Source organism: Narcine bancroftii, chromosome 4 (assembly GCF_036971445.1).
Source record: "Narcine bancroftii isolate sNarBan1 chromosome 4, sNarBan1.hap1, whole genome shotgun sequence".
Classification (NCBI taxonomy): Eukaryota; Metazoa; Chordata; class Chondrichthyes; order Torpediniformes; family Narcinidae; genus Narcine; species Narcine bancroftii.
The window spans coordinates 216,420,698-216,440,725 of NC_091472.1; the positions used below are offsets into that span (position 1 = coordinate 216,420,698).

The 20,028-nt window shown below is 49.5% G+C and overlaps 1 protein-coding gene across 1 annotated transcript in view; it reads left to right on the forward strand.

The window, feature by feature from the left end:
* The first annotated feature begins 202 nt into the window (after positions 1-202).
* LOC138762437 (fibronectin-like) overlaps positions 203-20,028 on the forward strand; it is a 104,303-nt gene continuing 84,477 nt past the window's right edge. The window contains 9 exon segments of the mRNA XM_069936194.1: positions 203-487; positions 2,576-2,704; positions 6,173-6,310; positions 7,605-7,736; positions 9,669-9,806; positions 12,359-12,514; positions 13,659-13,826; positions 16,347-16,418; positions 16,421-16,523. Of these exon segments, the coding sequence (XP_069792295.1) occupies positions 379-487; positions 2,576-2,704; positions 6,173-6,310; positions 7,605-7,736; positions 9,669-9,806; positions 12,359-12,514; positions 13,659-13,826; positions 16,347-16,418; positions 16,421-16,523 (1,145 nt within the window). The 5' untranslated portion in view covers positions 203-378.

Consider the following 20,028-nt stretch of genomic DNA (forward strand, 5'->3'; position numbering starts at 1 on the left):
CTCCTGCTTCTTTTATAAAGCCCTTTAAGTGAGACGCCTGGTGTCAGACCAGTGTCTGCACAGGTTTTGTAACAGTCCTGCAGTAATGTCAGCGGCAGACTTGTAAATATTACTGATGTGCACCCCCCACCCTTCCCCAAGCTCCACCTCTCTTTCCTGGCTTGGCGTGCTAAGAACATTATAAAGGAGGGCGAAGGGACCAGTATTCGTTCAGTTACTGGCAAGGTAGAGGAGAGTTGTTTGGGGGGAATCGTAGCCCTCTCTCTCTCTGCCCCGGCAGACCATCCCTTCCATGCGCCAGTGCCTGCCACCTCCACTCGTGGTGCCGGACGAGGGTCTCCCTGCATCGTTAACGGAGCTCCGGTGGGGCTGAGAAAGATGCACCGCGCTGCCCTTGGTGGGTTTCTCCTGCTCGCCGGTCTTGGTGTGGCCGGCGGCCAGAACCTTGCGCGCAGACCATCTCACGACAGAAGCAGCGACAGCCAAAGTAAGTATTGAAGACCTCCCTGAGGTCTTTTCAAACTCATAGTATGAGCCTTGCAACAACTCGAGCTTGGAGGGCTCGTTTTTTTTGTTTTAAAAATATAAATTATTCCAGTCAGTTAGCTGTTTTAATAGCTGTTTTAATATTCGTGTACCAAAACTCGTCTTAAAAAAATCCTGTAAATTGCTTTAAACTTGTCATTAAACTTCCAGAAACTTTTGAGGTCCAAACTTTCCAGAAGGCTTTCTCATATAGTCTCGTTAATTTCTTCCACTAATTTGAAGCTGTTTTACAAACTAGTTTTGCATTTTTTTTAAAGCAAATTTTTAAAATAAAGATGCGTCTTGGTTTCTTAACCCCCCCCCCCCCCCCCCCACTTCCCACTTTGAGTGCCTTAAAATTTGCCCCTGTAGCTGATCCATTTGACTGACTCCACTGGAAAGTGGTTCTTTGGCGAAATTGGTGTTCGCAGTGGGTTGGGTGGAGGTTATCACGACGTCCCTGTTGTAGATCCAGCGAAGGAAGAGATCAGACTGCTCTTGGAATCCAATTTTGGAGACCCCACCCCGTGATTTTCAACAGGATACTTCAAAGACTGCACGACACATTTTAAGGACAGCGTTGACAAAAAATTATCAACTGCCCCTTCCATCCCCCCTCCCCACCCCTTCCCCATCCCCACAGATGTTTCCTGGCCTGCTGAATGTTTATATCACATTGTGTTTATTCCAAGCAAGTGGGATCTGCAATATTTTTTGAGAAATTCTTATTGAGAATTTTTTGAGAAATTCTCAATTCTTATTGAGAAATGTCCATGGGAAACTCCTCCAGTGACAGAAAGTTGGGAGTGTGTTTGCTCTCTTTCCCTTGCAGAGTTGACTCGTTCGGTGCATAGTTTCCTAACTCCAAAGGAAATGGGCCAGTGACAATTTTTCCTCCAGTCAAATATTTCTGTAACAAATGGGGTCTGGAGCAGTGATTCTCAACCATCCCTTCCCACCCACCACCCACCTTAATTGCTTAATGATCCCTTACTGATCACAAAGCACCAATGGCGTAGGGATTACTTAAAGTGGGATGTGAGTGGGAAGAAAAAGGTTGGGAACCACTGCCCTAATGTAACTTCTGCCTGCCATGAGGGCTGCCCAGCACCCCTAACAATAGGAGAAAGGGAGTCCCTTCACTGAGTGTAGGCAAGGACTGCGAGCATCTCCATGCAGAGATTGAGGTAGTAGAGTCCCACTGAAGCCATTTCAGCTTGGTAAATCTCTTGTAATGTCTGCAGCCTGGGGCTATGACTATTGGATGGGTCAAAGAACTGAGCTGTTCTGGAATTGCCTAAAAGAAATAAACAAGAAAAATTATACTGTAAATCTGCAAGGGAAAGCAACCTGGAATCACTTAGCAGTGATTGAGACGAGAAGCAGTTTTATTTTATGTCTTTGTGTGACTGAGAACTCACGTTAAGACCATTATTGCTGCCACATTTTAAGTTAGTTTGAAGTATAAATTGGACTGATTGTTAACGGTACTGGGCCAGAGCCAAGTCGCTCTCACCAAGCTCGGGAAAGCATCTGTGCAGAGAGCAGATGGGCCAGTGCAAAAGCTGGAAGATGCTGGAAATCTGAAATAAACCAGAATGCTGGAGAGAAAAAAAATGCAGCAGGCCAGGCGTTTATGTCAAGATCTCCGGTGGATGCCTGTCCTGGTGAAAGGGAAGTTAACCCTTTGTCGGCTGTCTGAACAGCCGAGCATCTCCAGAAATTAGCAGTTTGTTTCAAACGTATGCCAAAGATCCGAGCTAAAACGCAATTCACCCACCTCAGCTACAGGCTGGCCCAATGAGTCTTTATAAATTTTGACGCACAGGGCGGTTACAGGCCCTTTTGGCCCATGAGCCCGTGTACCCCCTTTAATCTAGAGCCCCCGCGCAGATGCGGGTGAATGTACAAATCCTTACACACAGCGCTGGATTCCAACCTGGCATTGTAGCAGCGTTGAGCTAACTCGTCCCTAAACTTGCGAGGCGTTGCGTGCGTAGCCCTGCGGGAAGGGTTTGATTTGATCCGTGTGTGTTTTCCCTCTGTCCAGATAACTGTTACGACAATGGGCAGGTTTACCGCATCAACCAACAGTGGGAACGTACTTACCTTGGTCGAGTTATGCAATGCACATGTCATGGGGCGGGTCGTGGCTGGAGCTGTGAATCCAAACCTGATGGTAAGCAAAGCTTTCATAGTTTATCTCCCTTGCAACCTGTCTCGGGAACTTGCAAGGACCAAAATATTACTTTTTTTTCCTAGTAGGCATCAAATATTATGACCTACAATTTCAGAAGGGATGGGGCGGCAGGGGTGCCACACCTCCTGGGGAAGTGAAGATGGAGTAAACAACACCCAGTGCTTGTTAAGACCAAAGACACATCGAGGGGTGCATGTGATGATGGCAGTCCATTTGTAATGTTCTCACCAGTGTAGCTATCCTTTCCCTCTATGCCCTCTCAGCCCTATTGCACCCCTGTATCTAACTATGACCTCTTACCTGTCGATATTTAAAGTTGTACAGCACAGTAACAGGCCCTTCTGGCACACCAATCAACCTACCTACTTTGGAACAGTGAGAGGAATCCCAGGTCCCTGGCACTTTCTTAGCATTGCACTAACTGCTACGCTAACCATGTTAGCCTGTGCTCCTCCCACTGCTCCTTCCTCTCCTCCCCCCCACCCCCCCACCTTTTTATTTGGGAACCTGCCTGATTTTAATGAAGGGCTTTGGCCTGAAGTGTCTGTCTACCCTTTACTTGATGCTGTTTGGCCTGCTGAGTTTCCCCAGCAGGTTTGTGCACTGCACGCAACCCCAGCCTTTCCTTTTTAGCAGCAGGGCCCTTCCTTGCTCCTCTGCTTTCTTGAAGAGGTCACTGACTGTAGAGCGCGTCGAAAGAATCAAAGGCTTGTTGATCCAAAGGCTTTTATTAACTAAAAGACTGGAGCATATCACATGTAGGTCGACCAGTCTAGAATGACCTGGTCTGGCTTGGAGCAACCGTTTAAGACCTGCCAGTAGGTGTGGCTACACTCTCAGCCAATCACAGTCATCCTGCACTACAATCTGTACTATCACACTGACCATTTTGTAGGGCTGCTGAGGAGTTGCTTGGGAACAGGTAATTTTGTCGCGGGGGGGGGGTCAGAAGACGCAGGCAAGTTAATGTCAACTTGCCAGTTGGAGGGAAACAGGCTACTTGGCCCCTGTTCCATCTACGCACCTGTTCGATAGTTACTTCCCCCCAATGTGGGTCTGGTCCCTTCTGTTTAGAATTGAATGGCATATTTTCCGCATTATTTCACGTGCTATCCTGCAAGCTGACCTCTATGTAGTGCAACAGGTAGTTTAAGAATAAAAATATTTGAAAAAGTGCAAGGAATAGTGTCACACAAGAGCTGGGTGTAGTGTGAAATAGGAAAGTGCACAGCATCATCATGTACTAAAAGGGAAGGCCAGTCAAGAGTCTGATAACAGCAGGAAAGAACCCGCCTTTGAGTGCGCATTCCCAAACCCATGGATCCCCTGCCTGCAGCGGGGGAGAAGAGGGTGTGGACGGGATGGGGTGAATCCTTTAATATGTCGATGGGTTTCCCAAGGCAGTGAGAGGTGGGAGTTGACGAGGGGAAGGTTGGCCTGCGTGATGCCCTGGGCTGAGTTCGCGACACTCTACGGTCTCTTGTGGCCTGGGGCAGAGTGGTTCCCAACCCGAGATGTGATGGTGGGGGACTGGCTCTTTCTGAGACCTCAAGCAAAGATGGGGAATCCAGTGGGAGGTGGACTGCAGAACCCAGATCGTCTTATGTGGGGACTCTTTCCCCTCCCTCATCCCGTGACGACTGTGCCCAAGGCACGTCCTCACTGCTGACTTCCTCCCGGTTTCCGCATTGAAGGTGCCATCTAGATTGTGGAGCACATCTGGTGAGGTATCACTTTTGCTGTGGAGTTGAGACCCAACCCACCCTAACTCCAGTCCAGGCAGGGGGACTCCTGAAGTCCGGCCCCTTCTAAGTCCTGTGTTTTGTATCTTTTTCCTATGTGCAACCTTGCCTTTTGTCTTGGAGGTGGAATGGCAAGGTTGATTGGCGTCTGTAAATTAGCCCCAGTGTAGGTGAGTGGAAGGAAAAACCAGAGAGAATCGGAGGAGGGTGAAATAAGTAGGGGGAATAGTATTGATGGGGATTGCTCTGTAGCATATATTCAATGGGCTGAATGGTCTTTGGGGTCACAAGGATGGACTGAATCCATTGCTGAATATACTTGACTGCAGCTGGGACAAAATGCCTCCTCTGTTGAAATGTAACCAGCTAGAGGTCACCCTATAGATCAGTAAACTCAGGGACCGAACTCGACCATCAAAAACCCCTTTCACACTTGCATCCCAGTAAATTGGCCGTTCAGTGTCCTGGGATAGGAATGGGAGTTTGGCCTTTCACATTAAACCACTCCTAAGCAGGACACCGAACACTTTCACACTTGTAAGGGTTTATCCCTAGCGTTTGGTCTGTTCTACCTTCATTAGGAAGTGCCTGCAACACAATTGCCCACTTTACACTTGCCTGCTCTCAATGCTGGCATCTGCAGACTAGGGGTGGAGGCTGGCCATCCCCAGTGTGAGATGACATAATTTGACGCCAGCATTGAGTTCACATTTGCCACTTTAAAGGTCGATTGGCGGTCGAATCCTGGGATCACTGGGAAATGTGAAAGGGGCGGAGGGATCGGGAGCAGCTGGAACAATGGGCTGCAAAATGGCAGATGGAGTTTAATGCAGACAAATATGAGGTGTTGAACTTTAGAAGGGAAAACTAAGGTCAGTCAAACATAGTAAATGGTAAACAGGGCACTGAGGAGTGTGGTATACGGATACATAATTCCCTGAAAGTGGCTTCACAGGTGGATAGGGTTGTAAAGAGAGGTTTTGACACATTGGCCTTCATAAATCAAAGTATTGGGAATAGGAGTTGGGATGTTATGGTAAAGTTGGTGAGGCCAAATTTGGAGTATTGTATGCAGTTTTGGTCACCTAACAACAGGAAAGATATCAGTAAGATTGGAAGAGTGTAGAGGAGATTTACAAGGTTGGTGGTGACACTTCAGGAACTGAGTTACAAAGAAAAGTTAAACAGCTTAGGACTTTATGCCCTGGAACGTAGAAGAATGAGGGGAGATTTGATAGATGTATTTAAAATTACGAGGGGGATAGAAATGCAAGTCGGCTTTTTCCACTGAGGGTAGGTGAGATACAAACCAGAGGACATGGGTTGAGGGTGAAAGGGGAAAGGCTTAGGGGGAACCTCTTCACACAGAAAGTGGTGGTGTATGGAACAAGCTGCCAGCTGAATTGGTAAATGTAGGCTCAATGTTGGCATTTGGGGAAAAATTTGGACAGGTACATGGATGGATGGATGGGTATGGTCCAGGTGCAGGTCAGTGGAACGAGGTAGAATAATAGTTTGGGACAGACTAGAATAGCCATTTGGAGTGCTGTCAAGTTCAATGGTTTTATTAAGAATGTGCCAGGCCTACCCCCACACCCCGGTAGGGATAGTGAGCTCCATGTCTCGAGTGGCCATTGGTCTGGAAGGACTTCTGGATGTGAGTTCAGCTGCCTGACCCTAACTGTATTTTGCTTGCTTGGTGCAGTGGAGGAGATGTGCTTCGATCAGTACACTAAGAGCAGGCATCAAGTCGGCGACACCTGGGAGCGCCCCAAGGAAGGAATGATCTGGGACTGCACCTGCATCGGAGCAAGCAGAGGAAGGATCAGTTGCACCATCGCAAGTAAGAAAAGGAAGGATTGGATGGTAGGATGAATGTGATGGGAAGACTTTTTAGGGTGTGATTACACAACAGCCCCACACGCTGTTCAAATACTTCACCACTTTTATTGCATTTCTGGTTCAGGTATCCAATGGATTCTTCCCTTCAAATCTCCATTTCTTACCACCAAGATGCTGTGCATCTTAAAAATTTAAATTTATACATACAGTTTGGTAACAGGCCCTGTACGTTTTGAAGGGTGAAGGAAGCCGAAATCCCCGCAGGCGTGGGGAGAACCTACAAATTCCTTACAGGTGGCGCCGCATTCAAACCCGGCACCATCACAGTGTTCCGCTAACCACCGCATCAGTGGTTTAAGACAGCCATTCTCAACAGGGGCTGCAGCGCATTCAAGAAAAAAAAAGTGCCTCGTTTTATTTTAATTGACTGAACATAAATATTATTAGTGTGTGGTTTTGTTTTGTGTTGTCGGTGGGAGAGAAGTACGGAAGAAATCAGAACTTGACAGCTTCACAGGGAAGGGGGGTAGGGGGTGGGTCATAAGCTTTAAGCAGGGTCCTAGGTGGGTCTCAACCATAAAACATGTTGAGAATGGCTGGTTGAAGGCACAAAACTAGCATAATTTAAACTGAGCCAACACGGACACACATTTAATATCGTGGGAAGGTCCCAGGGAAATTGGGATTCCGGTCTTTCAGAGGGCAGTTAACATTAAAGGGACCCTGGGGTAGTTTTATTTCCAGTGAATGCTAATTTTCTCCCTACAATGGATCTACTCTCACTGGGGTTTGGGTGTCAATACTCTCCTCCTTCCCCATCTGGGTGTCCATCATTGTGCTTGGTCTCCATGGACAGTAAGTTCCCTTCCTCCATCTCCAACAACTCCTCTGCATCTCTGAGAAGACCATGCTTGCATCTCGTGTGGTCACCCCACCCCCGTGACCTGCTTCTCCAAGGTTTGTTCCTCCTGCGGCTCTGCTTCCCACTCTCGGGGACACGCCTGCCTCCTCGTTTCTCCAGGTCCGCAGTGGAATTCCTCCTCCCAATCCCTGCAGTGTCCAGATCCCCAATTTAACTGCCCCTCACTCCCTACATTGTCCGCAGTCCTTGGGATTGCACCGCCTTCTTGTTCCTCCTCCATCACCCTGGTCCAACATAGCATGAGAATTAAATCACTGGTGTTTCAGGCCTTGACCACTGGACCAACCAGAGCATTGCCCCCAGAGAATGCTTGTGGTGTGCAGGAGCGCCATTGCCCACTTCTTCACGCTGATTGTGCTTCTCCTCCTGACAGACCGTTGCCACGAGGGGGGCCAGTCCTACAAGATTGGCGATACCTGGCAGAGACCTCATGAGATGGGTGACCACATGCTGGAGTGCGTCTGCCTTGGAAATGGCAAGGGAGAATGGACCTGCAAGCCAATAGGTAAGCGATAGTGAGTTGGAATCAAGATCGCAACATGAAAGTCTTCTGGTGCTTGTTGACGCAGTGATAAACCATTATCTCACCAGTGAAACATGGAACTTCGAACAGTACAGGCCCTGCAGCTCAGGTTATTGTGCCAACCTATGGAAACCTACTCCATAACAATCTAATCCTTCCCTATCCCACACCCATTATCCTTTTACCACATCCTTGTGCCTATCGAAAAGTCAAATTTTCCTGTTGTACCACCCTCCACCACCAGCCCCCAGGCACCCATCGCTCTCAGCGTAAGCAAAAACTTGCCTCTGATGTCTCCCCTAAAGTTTCCTCTACTCACCTTAATCCGATTTCCTCTGCTATTGTCGTCCCCCAGGGGAAAGGTGCTGGCTGTCCACCCTGTCGAAGCCCCTTGTTACCTGCTAAGTCACCTCATCCCTTGTCGCTCCAAAGAGGAAAACCCCCTGCTACTTCAACCTCTTGTAAGGGAGGCTTTGAATTGTGTAGAGAATGGCATTAAGGCATTCTTCCTTTGTCCCATGGGCTGATGGTCTGTCGTCCTACCCTTTCACCCCTCCTCCCCCAGCTGCCTTATTCAGCTTTTAGCTCGCACCTTGATGAAGGGCTCAGGCCCGAAACATTGGTTCTATATACAGGTACTCCCCCTCCCCCCCCCCCCCCCCCCCGACTTGCAACCTACTCGACGAGTCCATCCCACATACAACCAAAAATGCTTTTTTAAAAAAAAAGTATAACATTGACGTGGTGTATTTGACAAACTATAAGGCACGTAAATGTGCATACTTACCTTGATAGTCGGCAAAATTCAGACTTGCGTCCTTTCCAAGATGCTTCAGTCCCAATTACGGTTGGAAGTTGGCTGGAGTTCCTCCAGCATTGTTTTTTTTTCCTTTATGTGCGCAACTACATTCGCAGCGTCTACAAACTTATCTTGCTTCACTCATCAGGGAATTGAATGCTGGCTCAGGCTGCAAAACCCACACCGCTCCAATGAATTTTCGAAAATAAGCATTTGGCTGATGCTCCTGGGCTCAGCTTGGCGGCGTTAAGCTTCGGAAAGTGTGAAGCTGTTGGCAGAGACTCCCCTCCACCCCCCCTTCCAAATACCCAAGCATGGGCATGTTGAGCGTTAACACTACCTTGTTTTGCATCTGAACACCCCTCCATCCGGATGGTATCAACATAGAGCTCCATTAAACCACCCCCCTTCCCCTGTCTTCTTTCCTCAAGCTGTTTCCCTTTCTTTTTCCTGCTGTCTCCTGCACAGAACCAAGTCAATTCTCTCCCTTCCACTTATCCAATTAATCCCCCCCCACCCCTCCCAGCTCAGGCTCGAAATCTCGGTAATGTATCTTTACCTCCAATGGAGGCTGCAAGACTATCGTTGAGTTCCTCCAACAATTTCTGTGTGTCATTACTTCAATTACAACGTCTGCCAACTTTCGTGTTTCATTCACGGGGAGTTAACCCATGCTGCCAATTCCCAGCCCTCCACACTGTCAAGCCGCTGCCTCCCAGCGACCTGGGTTTGATTTTTCTCCTACCTGCAGTGCTGCCTGTGTGATGTTTGCACGATCACACCTAAGAGTGCGTGATTTTCCTTGCAGGAGTGCGAGTCGGGGTGGCAGGGAGGGAAGGGGTTAATTGTGTGCTGCAAGTTGCCCCTAGTGTGCAAGCGAGTGGGAGTAGCAGAGTGGGATGAGCTGAAAGAACAAATGAGACTGCTGTTGGAGCTGGCATGGGCTCGATGGCCCAAATGGCCGCTCTCTGCAGGACATGTACTGTGCGAATATGCAGCACAGTCGGCGGGGGTGGGGAGGGAGGAAGTTGACGGAAGAATTTAAATGGTATGGGTGGGTGGTTGGCGTGGACTCCTGCCTGCGTCATTCTGAGCCTGCGTTTGTGCCCTTGCAGCGGAGAGATGCTACGACAACGTGGCTAGGACTACCCACATTGTTGGAGAGATCTGGGAAAGGCCGTACCAAGGTTGGATGATGATCGAGTGCACCTGCCTGGGGGAAGGACAAGGACGCATCACTTGCAGTTCACGGAGTAGGTTTACCTCTTGGCTGCCGTGTTTTTCGATTAGACATTAAACATCTACTCAAATCTGCTGAGTGCAGACTCAAAACACCAAGTACGAGTCACGAAGTTCACATCTAAAACCAACGTTAATGTCATTGGAAATTCACAAGAAGCACTAACTCACTACATTTTCAAATTCGAATTCTGTTATTACAGTCTAAGTTGCTCTCGATCTCTTGGGGGGGGGGGAAACTATTCATGGAACTAGCCACCATCCCCTCAGACACTGCTCCAACACTGCATGGGCCCTGTCAAAAGAGGGGCAGGCAGTCCACTCACCTCACACCCTCATGGATAGCCGTCTCGGCCAGGCCCAGCATCGGCAGCTCTATGAGGAGATCCTCTGAGTACCTGACCAACCCCCCACACCCCACCCCCCCCCCCACCCCGCCTCACTGGGTGACCGCAGACTTGTATAATCAAGACAATGAAAGGAGCTGATGGGTTCGACAACAGGAAGCCATTTCCCCTGCCGAAGGCTTCCACAACAAGAGGCTGTGCCCTCACGAGGGGTCACTGAGGGGGGATTTGCCTCACGACGCTCCGCAAATTGAAATCTGCTCATCCAAAGGGCTGAGTGAAGTGAAGGAAGATGTTAATTACACTGGACAACAAATTTTTTCAAAAGGTTTGCTTCTTGAAAAAAAAATTGGGGATTATGTCAAGCTGATCACGTAGGAAGATGGAGAAATATTAAATTAAATTTTATTGAATTTAGCATGACACATTAGTTCAATTGACCGAAAATTCTTTTGCAACTCCTTTTCGTTTGTACTCAGCATCTGATGCCTCTCGTGTCAGTGTCCAACAATAGTTGGCTGGCAATGGTGGATTCCAGTTGCCCTGATACCAATTTTTCCATGGTGGCAACGTCCTGGTGAAACCTCTCACCGTGTTAGTTGGTGGGCCTTTACCCACAGTGTAAAAATGAAGATTCCTGGGAAATTTTCCTGTGAACCTGTGGTGTGAAAAGGTTGGCCCAAGAATTTTAAATGGGTCCGCAGCCCTACTTACGAGGTAGGGCTGCGGCCCTGGGGTATTTTCCCGGACCACCCTGTAGCGTGAAAGGGCAAATGGCCAAGCAGGGGAAGCCTCGTGAAGTTGGTGCTTGCATGCTGCATCACTTAAGCGATTAAAAGGTTCATACCTTCTGACAGCAGCGGGCCGCTTCAGCCTGTTGCGCAATGTGGGATGAATGGCCGTCCTCATTAACCACGATCTTTTGCGTGGTTGGATTTCCCAGGGTGGTTCCAGCTGCGCAAGGGATGATGGGCAACAAAGTCGGCCATTCATCCTGTTTTGTGCCATCATCGCGACGTGCTGGAAGGAGGGTTGGGCAGCCGGGGAGGGGGCGAGGGATGGGGTAGTGGGGATGATCTTTTACTCTTGTGAAATGCGTTACAATTCATCGGTTGGGGGCAGGGACCCCCTCCCCTTCCAAATTGCCAGGGAGGGCAAATTCCCGGGCATTTGGATCACAGTGTGAATGACTCGGTAGGTCCTGAATTCCCATGAAATTTCACAGTAGGGTCATCGCTCGGCTGCGATGTGAAAACATCACCAAGATCAGCAGGGAAGAAGTCCTATTGCGAATGCAGAAAATGTTGCATTTCTCCGCCCAGGGAAGTGGTTGAGGCTACTTCATTGAACTTAAGGTTCATTTAGATAGATATTTTACATGTTTAAAAAGGATTTAAGGGAAATGGGGGAAAAGGCAGGTAGGTGGAGATGGACCTATTATCAGATCAGCCACGATCATATTGAATGGCAGAGCAGGCCAGATGGCCCACTCCTGCTCCTATTCTGTTTTGCTAGCTTGAAATATGACAGGAAATCACAAAAATAGGCTCTATCTTTAAAAAGTGGTAGGTGGTAGGAAAATATTAAAGTGATTTTTATGATCAACAGGCCAAAATCCATATAATGCACCCAAAAGTGTTCAGGAAATTAGATCTTCGTTGTACAGTGTTATTAATTTTGCCCCCAGGATATCTAAAGAGCATGGAGATCAGGTGCACGTGCCCTGGATGGGGGTGAGTGGTCCTCTCCATTCTCTCCAGAGAGCGAAGGAGGGTATAACCTTATTGTTTTTTTTCCATTGTTAGAATGTGTGAGCTCTTTTGAACATCTGCATTTTTACCGCAGTAAGCAAGGATGATTCTACGGGTGCAGAATAACATCACTTATTCAATCTCAAATGATCAGTCTTCACCCCCCCACCCACACATCCACTCGGTGTTGGGCCACATTCCAAATGAGCCCCACTTTTCACTGCAACTTCCACCCCTCCGTTCTTTTCCCCTGAGAATCAGATTTTGGATGCACACGTGGTTTTCAGGCAATGAGTTTCCTTCCAGAGCACCTCATTGCTTTGGCCTTGACCTTCTCGCTCTGTAGCTCAGCCTAAAGTTTGGCCTGTTCTGTGGCGGTACCAAAATGAGCAATGCAAGTGGTTGGCCAAGTGTCGATTTCAGTGAAGGGAGTTACAGTGATTTCCTTCCCCCCTTAAATGTTTGCAGACCACTGCAATGACCAGGAAACCCGGATGTCCTACAGAATTGGTGACAGTTGGACGAAAAGGGACCGGTGGGGGCATCTACTTAACTGCACCTGCTTCGGTAAAGGTCGTGGACAGTGGGAATGTGAACGGCGGACTTCAGTGATGTCAATTGTCGGTGAGTGTGCAGTGCAGTCTCTTCGTCTAGTAAGAGCAAGGCGCAAGGGCATTGGACTAGACAGCTAACACGCTGTACTAGTAAGTGCATTCTTATTCAAAGGCCAGTCCCGAGAGTATAAGGCAGGGGAAATTATTCATCCTCGAAAGGGGGTAGATCCCAGAGCTAAGTGGCGCAAGCCTGCAAAGTTCCGTGTCAGCAGGCAGTGGATCCACTCTAGGTGAGTCCCAGCTGGGCTGCTGGGGCAGAGGGGGCACACGGTGACCCAGCCAGGCTGCTGGGGCAGAGGGGGGGCACATGGTGACTCAGCCGTGCTGCTGGGGCAGAGGGGGGGCACATGGTGTCCCAGCCGGGCTGCTGGGGCAGAGGGGGGCACACATGGTGTCCCAGCCGGGCTGCTGGGGCAGGGGGGGCACACGGTGTCCCAGCCGGGCTGCTGGGGCAGAGGGGGGGCACACGGTGTCCCAGCCGGGCTGCTGGGGCAGAGGGGGGGCACACATGGTGTCCCAGCCGGGCTGCTGGGGTGGGGGGGGGGCACGGTGTCCCAGCCGGGCTGCTGGGGCAGAGGGGGGGCACACTGAATTCTCGTTCTCCTCTTACCCACCCAGCCATCCCTCCTCCCCCTCATTGCTCTGTCCCCTCTCTCCCCCTATCATCTCTGCCTTTGCCACCACCCCTTTTATTCAGTCGCCTGCCAACATTCTCTCGTACCTTGATGAAGGGCCCGAAACGTCAGTTGTGTATCTACCTTTACTACATGTTTGACTTGCTGAGCTTCTCCAGCACTGTGTGTTTTTACTTCAACCATGGTCTGCAGATTTTTGGGAGTCACTTCTGAAATACCTGCTGTGTCACATTGAAATATGACCTTGTTTGACTGTTCAGAACTGGAGCATTTTGTTCTCTTCTGGTATTAGTGCTTCATTTCTTTCAGCGCAATGCTGGTGACCCGGGTTTGAATCCCACGCTGCCATAGGGAGTCTGTACGTTCTCCCAGTGTCTATTTGGGTTCCCTCAGGGGATTCCAGTTTCCTCCTACCCTTTAAAATATATGGGGGGGGGGGGCGGGTTGTAGGTCAGTGGGGTGTTATTGGGTAGCATGTGGGCCAGAAGGGTATGTCTAAATGTAAATTTTCTTTTCTAGATGTTGATGCTGCGAGAACACATCAGGCTTACCCGGTGGTCTACAAGTCCCAGTGTGTGAGCAATGGAGACATTTTGTACTCTGATGGAATGCAATGGATCAAAATGCAGGGCAATACCCGCATGGTGTGCACCTGCCTGGGTAATGGAGTAAGCTGCCAGGAACTGTGTAAGTATCAGCGCCTTCTCAGTGGGTCACCAACTGCCTCAGGTGGCCCCTAAAATGGTTCGCTCTTACCAGAGGGCGCCTGGGCTGGAGGGCTTCATTTGTGGGGAGTGATTGGGTTAGGGTTAGATTGGAGTGAAGAAGGCAAAAGGGGTAACCTATTGAACTGATGTAGAACCAAGAGAGGCATAGCTAAGGCAGATGGTCTGAATCCTTTAGAACATAGAATAGAAACATCAAAAAATAGGTGCAAGATTAGGCTATTTGGCCTTTCAAGCCTACACTGCCATTCAATATGATCATGGCTGACCAGTACCCAGTTTCTGCCTTCTCCCCATTATCCCTTGATCCCCTTAGCCACAAGTGCCAAATCTAATCTACTCTTAAATATTGACAAGTTTTCCCTCATCTCAGTCCTAAAAACCTTCCCCCTTATCCTTAAACTGTGACCCCCTGGTTCTGTTTTTTCCACACTATTGGAAACAACCTACCTGCATCTAATCTGTCTAAACCCTTATGAATTTTATATGTTTCTATAAGATCCCCCCTCAATCTTCTAAATTCCAGAGAATACAAGCCTAGTCTATCCAACCTTTCTTCATCGGCAAGTCCTTCCATCCTTGGTATCAGTCTAGTGAATATTCTCTGCACCCCCTCCATGGCGAGGATGTCCTTCCTCAGATACGGAGACCAAAGCTGCATGCAGTACTCCAGATGTAGTTTTATGGGGATGTGGGTGTATCAAAATCAAGGGGTTTTGTGTTTTACATGAAATATAAAGAGAAGATATTTTGCAGTGTGGTATATCAGGAATGCACAGGTGGAATTGGGTTGACGTACTAGGTTTAAGAGGCACATAGACAGACATTGGAATAGAAAAATTGTGGGTCTAATGTGGGCAAATGAAATGAATATAGATGTCCAAGAAGGTCAGTAGAGATGTGGGATGGAGGGAGGCTGTACTGCTCTATGACAAAGCCTTGCTGTGTTACAAACCTTAGACTCAATACACAGAACAGAGCCTCAATCATTCTGAGAGTTAAGGGGAATGGGGGGGGGGGGGGGGTGGTTTGTGGGTGAGGCAGTCAGGGGCTGCGGGAGGAGGGGTGGTGGTGGTGGGAATCACTGCTGTGGTGACGCACAGACTTGGTGGGGGGGGGGGGGAGGAAAGAGTCTGTTTCCAAGGAAATTCTCAACATGGGAAAGAAACAGGTCATTGTCTCATGAAAATTCCATCAGTCATGAATTTGAGCAACCAAACATCCTGGCCTACGATCAGGGGATGTTCGTGGGCATTCCAAGGCATGTGGTCAGGAGAAGCTCTTCATGTTATGACTCACGAGCATTGCTCTTTGTGCAAGCCTGGCACCAGTCCGGTGTGATCGCCTCATTCTTCTTCACACCAAAGACAAAAAGTCCCAGCTCTGCTCACCTTGCCCTCATTAGACTTGTTCCCCAAACCGGGCAACATTCATAGTAAATCTCCCCTACACTCTCTCCATAGCTTCCACATCCTTCCTGTAATGAGGTGATTAGAACTGAATGCCATACACTAAGTGTGGTCTCACCAGAGGTTTTTAGAGCTGCAACAGTATCTCTAAATTAAAAAAAAACATCCAGGTGCACCTCATCTGTGTCCACAAGGTGCAAATGCATAAGTAATATTGGAGTTATTCATCCCCCTTTTCCAGTAGTGGATCTGTCACACATTCAAGCATACTTCCCTCGCTGTGCATTCATGTGGGAGTTTAATCCAGACAGAGAAATTGAGAAGCTGTCAGATTTGTTTGCTGTCATCCCATTCACATGATTTCCCCCCTGCCACCTCAATGGAAAAGGAGGCTGTCCTGCATTTTGCTTTTGCCCCTGAATCTTTCTTCAATGCAACCCATAGGAAGGACTCAGCCAGGTTCAGAAGGGTATCAGGTCATCCCGCTCTGCAGAGCAGGCACTAAAGTCTGAGTTGACTTGGAGGTGCAGTGCACAGAGAGAGAGAGAGTGGTAGCATTATCTGGGACTCTCATTCAGAGCAGAGGTCTTGGCCCATAGTTGCCCTGAGCCTGGAGGCTCAAAATCTTCCGATCTAAGTGTTTTCCATGTTAACGCGGTGGCTGCCATTCTGACTGCGATCGTACTAAAACACACACAGAAATGCCAGAAGGAACTCAGCTGGTCTCATAACATCTGTAGGAGGATCAAGATATATTGACCAATATTTTGGGGCTAAGAAAAAACCAGGAAAGCATCAGAATGAAGACTGGTGGGGTTTGGGGGGAATGCAGACCAACAAAAGGCATGAATTGGATATGTTAGAGGAGAGGTGAGAATTGATTTTGGCTCTACGAAAAGAGACCAAGGAGTAAGGGGAGGAGAGAGCTGGGTGAAAAGGCGATAGAGAAAGAGGGAGGGTTAACTGAATCCAGAGAAGTCGGCGTTAATCTCTTTGGTTGCGAAGGGCTTTTTAGAATGTTCTGGGATTGTGAACAGAGCTGTAAGATCCTGTTGTTGCTTTGCATTGAACAGCCACACAGACCTATGGGGGCAATTCCAACGGAGAGCCCTGTGTGTTTCCTTTCACGTTCATGGGGAAAACCTTCACTCCTGCACCACCGAAGGACGGGAAGATGGCAAATACTGGTGCAGCACCACCGGCAGACTTCGGAAAAGACAAAAGCTATTCTTATTGCAGCCAAATGGCCTGTAAGTGAAAGCAGCTTTTGCCAGTGCCCTTTTCAAATGGCATTTGCTTGCTCTGTGCGGACTCCGGATGCTAGCTAAACAAAGTCTTATGCACAAAGGTGCTGGAGAAACTCAGCAGGTCAAACAGTGCCCATAGGAAGTAACAGGCAACCAATGGGTTGAGACTGAATTTTTCATCAAAGTACAAGTTTAAAAAAAAAGCAGACAGGTGCCTGAACATAAAGGAGGTAAGAGAAGGATGAGAGGGGGGAGGAAGGGGCAGGGGGAAGACGTTGGAATACGTGGAGGGTAGAGAGGAACAATCAGGGGAAGAGGTCGCTTTCTGAATGGAGAGGGAAGGAGGCAGGGAAAGAGATGGAAAAAGGGGTAAATGGAGAATTTTAAAAGTGGTGGGAGGGAGGAGAGGGGGAGCCCAGACTAACAGCTAAGACGCCACAGATGAATATAGGTGGGAGGATAGAAAAGAATGAGGCTGAGAAGAGACTGGGGGTGGTGATAACTCAGAATGAAAAGGAAGAGGGTGGGGGGAGGAGAAAGAGAGACATTGGGGGGAGAGAGAGTATAGAGGGGGAGAGAGAGAGAGAGTATAGAGGGGGAGAGAGAGAGAGAGTATAGAGGGGGAGAGAGAGAGAGTATAGAGGGGTGAGAGAGAGAGAGTATAGAGGGGGAGAGAGAGAGAGTATAGAGGGGGAGAGAGAGAGAGTATAGAGGGGGAGAGAGAGAGTATAGAGGGGGAGAGAGAGAGAGTATAGAGGGGGAGAGAGAGAGAGTATAGAGGGGGAGAGAGAGAGAGTATAGAGGGGGAGAGAGAGAGAGTATAGAGGGGGAGAGAGAGAGAGTATAGAGGGGGAGAGAGAGAGAGTATAGAGGGGGAGAGAGAGAGTATAGAGGGGGGAGAGAGAGAGAGTATAGAGGGGGAGAGAGAGAGAGTATAGAGGGGGAGAGAGAGAGAGTATAGAGGGGGAGAGAGAGAGAGTATAGAGGGGAGAGAGAGAGAGTATAGAGGGGGAGAGAGAGAGAGCATAGAGGGGGAGAGAGAGAGAGTATAGAGGGGGAGAGAGAGAGAGAGTATAGAGGGGAGAGAGAGAGAGTATAGAGGGGGAGAGAGAGAGAGTATAGAGGGGGAGAGAGAGAGTATAGAGGGGGAGAGAGAGAGAGTATAGAGGAGGGAGAGAGAGAGAGAGTATAGAGGGGGAGAGAGAGAGAGTATAGAGGGGGAGAGAGAGAGCATAGAGGGGAGAGAGAGAGCATAGAGGGGGAGAGAGAGAGCATAGAGGGGGAGAGAGAGAGAGCATAGAGGGGGAGAGAGAGAGAGCTATAGAGGGGGAGAGAGAGAGAGCATAGAGGGGAGAGAGAGAGAGAGAGTATAGAGGGGGAGAGAGAGGGAGTATAGAGGGGGAGAGAGAGAGTATAGAGGGGAAGAGAGAGAGAGTATAGAGGGGGAGAGAGAGAGAGTATAGAGGGGGAGAGAGAGAGAGTATAGAGGGGGGAGAGAGAGAGAGTATAGAGGGGGAGAGAGAGAGAGTATAGAGGGGGAAGAGAGAGAGTATAGAGGGGGAGAGAGAGAGAGTATAGAGGGGGAGAGAGAGAGAGTATAGAGGGGGAGAGAAGAGAGAGTATAGAGGGGAGAGAGAGAGTATAGAGGGGGGAGAGAGAGAGAGTATAGAGGGGGAGAGAGAGAGAGTATAGAGGGGGAGAGAGAGAGAGTATAGAGGGGGAGAGAGAGAGAGTATAGAGGGGGAGAGAGAGAGAGTATAGAGGGGGAGAGAGAGAGAGTATAGAGGGGGAGAGAGAGAGAGTATAGAGGGGGAGAGAGAGAGAGTATAGAGGGGGAGAGAGAGAGAGGATAGAGGGGTAGAGAGAGAGAGTATAGAGGGGGAGAGAGAGAGAGTATAGAGGGGGAGAGAGAGGTGAGAGTATAGAGGGAGAGAGAGAGAGTATAGAGGGGGAGAGAGAGAGGATAGAGGGGGAGAGAGAGAGGATAGAGGGGGAGAGAGAGGGTTAGAGGGGGAGAGAGTGAGGATAGAGGGGAGAGAGAGAGGATAGAGGGGGAGAGAGAGAGGATAGAGGGGGAGAGAGAGAGGATAGAGGGGGAGAGAGAGTGGATAGAGGGGGAGAGAGAGAGGATAGAGGGGGAGAGAGAGAGGATAGAGGGGGAGAGAGAGAGGGTGGAGGGGGAGAGAGAGAGGATGGAGGGGGAGAGAGAGAGATGGAGGGGGAGAGAGAGGATGGAGGGGGAGAGAGAGAGGATGGAGGGGGAGAGAGAGGATGGAGGGGAGAGAGAGAGGATGGAGGGGGGAGAGAGAGAGGATGGAGGGGGAGAGAGAGGATGGATGGGGGAGAGAGAGAGGATGGAGGGGGAGAGTGAGAGGATGGGGGGAGAGAGAGAGGATGGAGGGGGAGAGAGAGAGGATGGAGGGGGAGTGAGAGAGGATGGAGGGGGAGAGAGAGAGGATGGAGGGGGAGAGAGAGAGGATGGAGGGGGAGAGAGAGAGGATGGAGGGGGAGAGAGAGAGGATGGAGGGGGAGAGAGAGAGGATGGGGGGAGAGAGAGAGAGGATGGGGGGGGAGAGAGTGAGGATGGGGGGGAGAGAGAGAGGATGGGGGGGAGAGAGAGAGGATGGGGGGAGGGAGAGAGGATGGGGGGGAGGAGAGAGGATGGGGGGGAGGGAGAGAGGATGGGGGGGAGGGAGAGAGGATGGGGGGGGAGGGAGAGAGGATGGGGGGGGAGGGAGAGAGGATGGGGGGGAGGGAGAGTATGGGGGGGGAGGGAGAGTATGGGGGGGGAGGGGCCGTATGGGGGGGAGGGGCTGTATGAGGGGGGGAGAGAGAGAGAGAGACGTAGAGGCTGGACGTGGACAGTGGTCCAGACCCGTAGCGAGTGGCCAGGTCGGGAGAAGTTGCAGGTGAAGAGGTAAAAGAAGAAAGTCCTATTTTTTTTGCAAAATGAAGAACAAGCAATTTAATGGCTGCAGCTAGTATTATGAAAGATAAGCCTCAAGCAAGTCAAACTTCTCAGAGTGCAAAATATATTTCTTCTCCAGTCTAACAGAAGACAGCAGTGGGGATTGAAGTTGTACATTCTATATTGGAAGATATTGCAAAACAGATGGTGAATACGACTCTATCCCCAGCCTGGCAGTTCCTGTTTTGAGCTGTGTCTCCTTCTCAGTAGTAGTTGGTTGAAAGTACTGTGTCCTGGATGGAAATCGTGTTCCACTTAAGCAACACTCCCAATGAATGTGGTCGGTATGGGAAAGGGAGACCCCAGGGATCTTCTTAGGTATTTGACTTCCAGTCCCACACAATGATCAAGCTGGACAGGACTGTAAAATGTTGGTAAGATGGGGTAGGTGCTGACTAATGAGGAGGTGTTGTGGGTCCAGGATAGGTCGTCCCTTGCACGAATGCCAAGGGATGTTGTTCTCTCTATTCTTTTCTGAGATTGGGCTGCACGGGCAAGTGGACCTGACTCACTGGCTGAGTTGGGGGAGAAGATGACTCA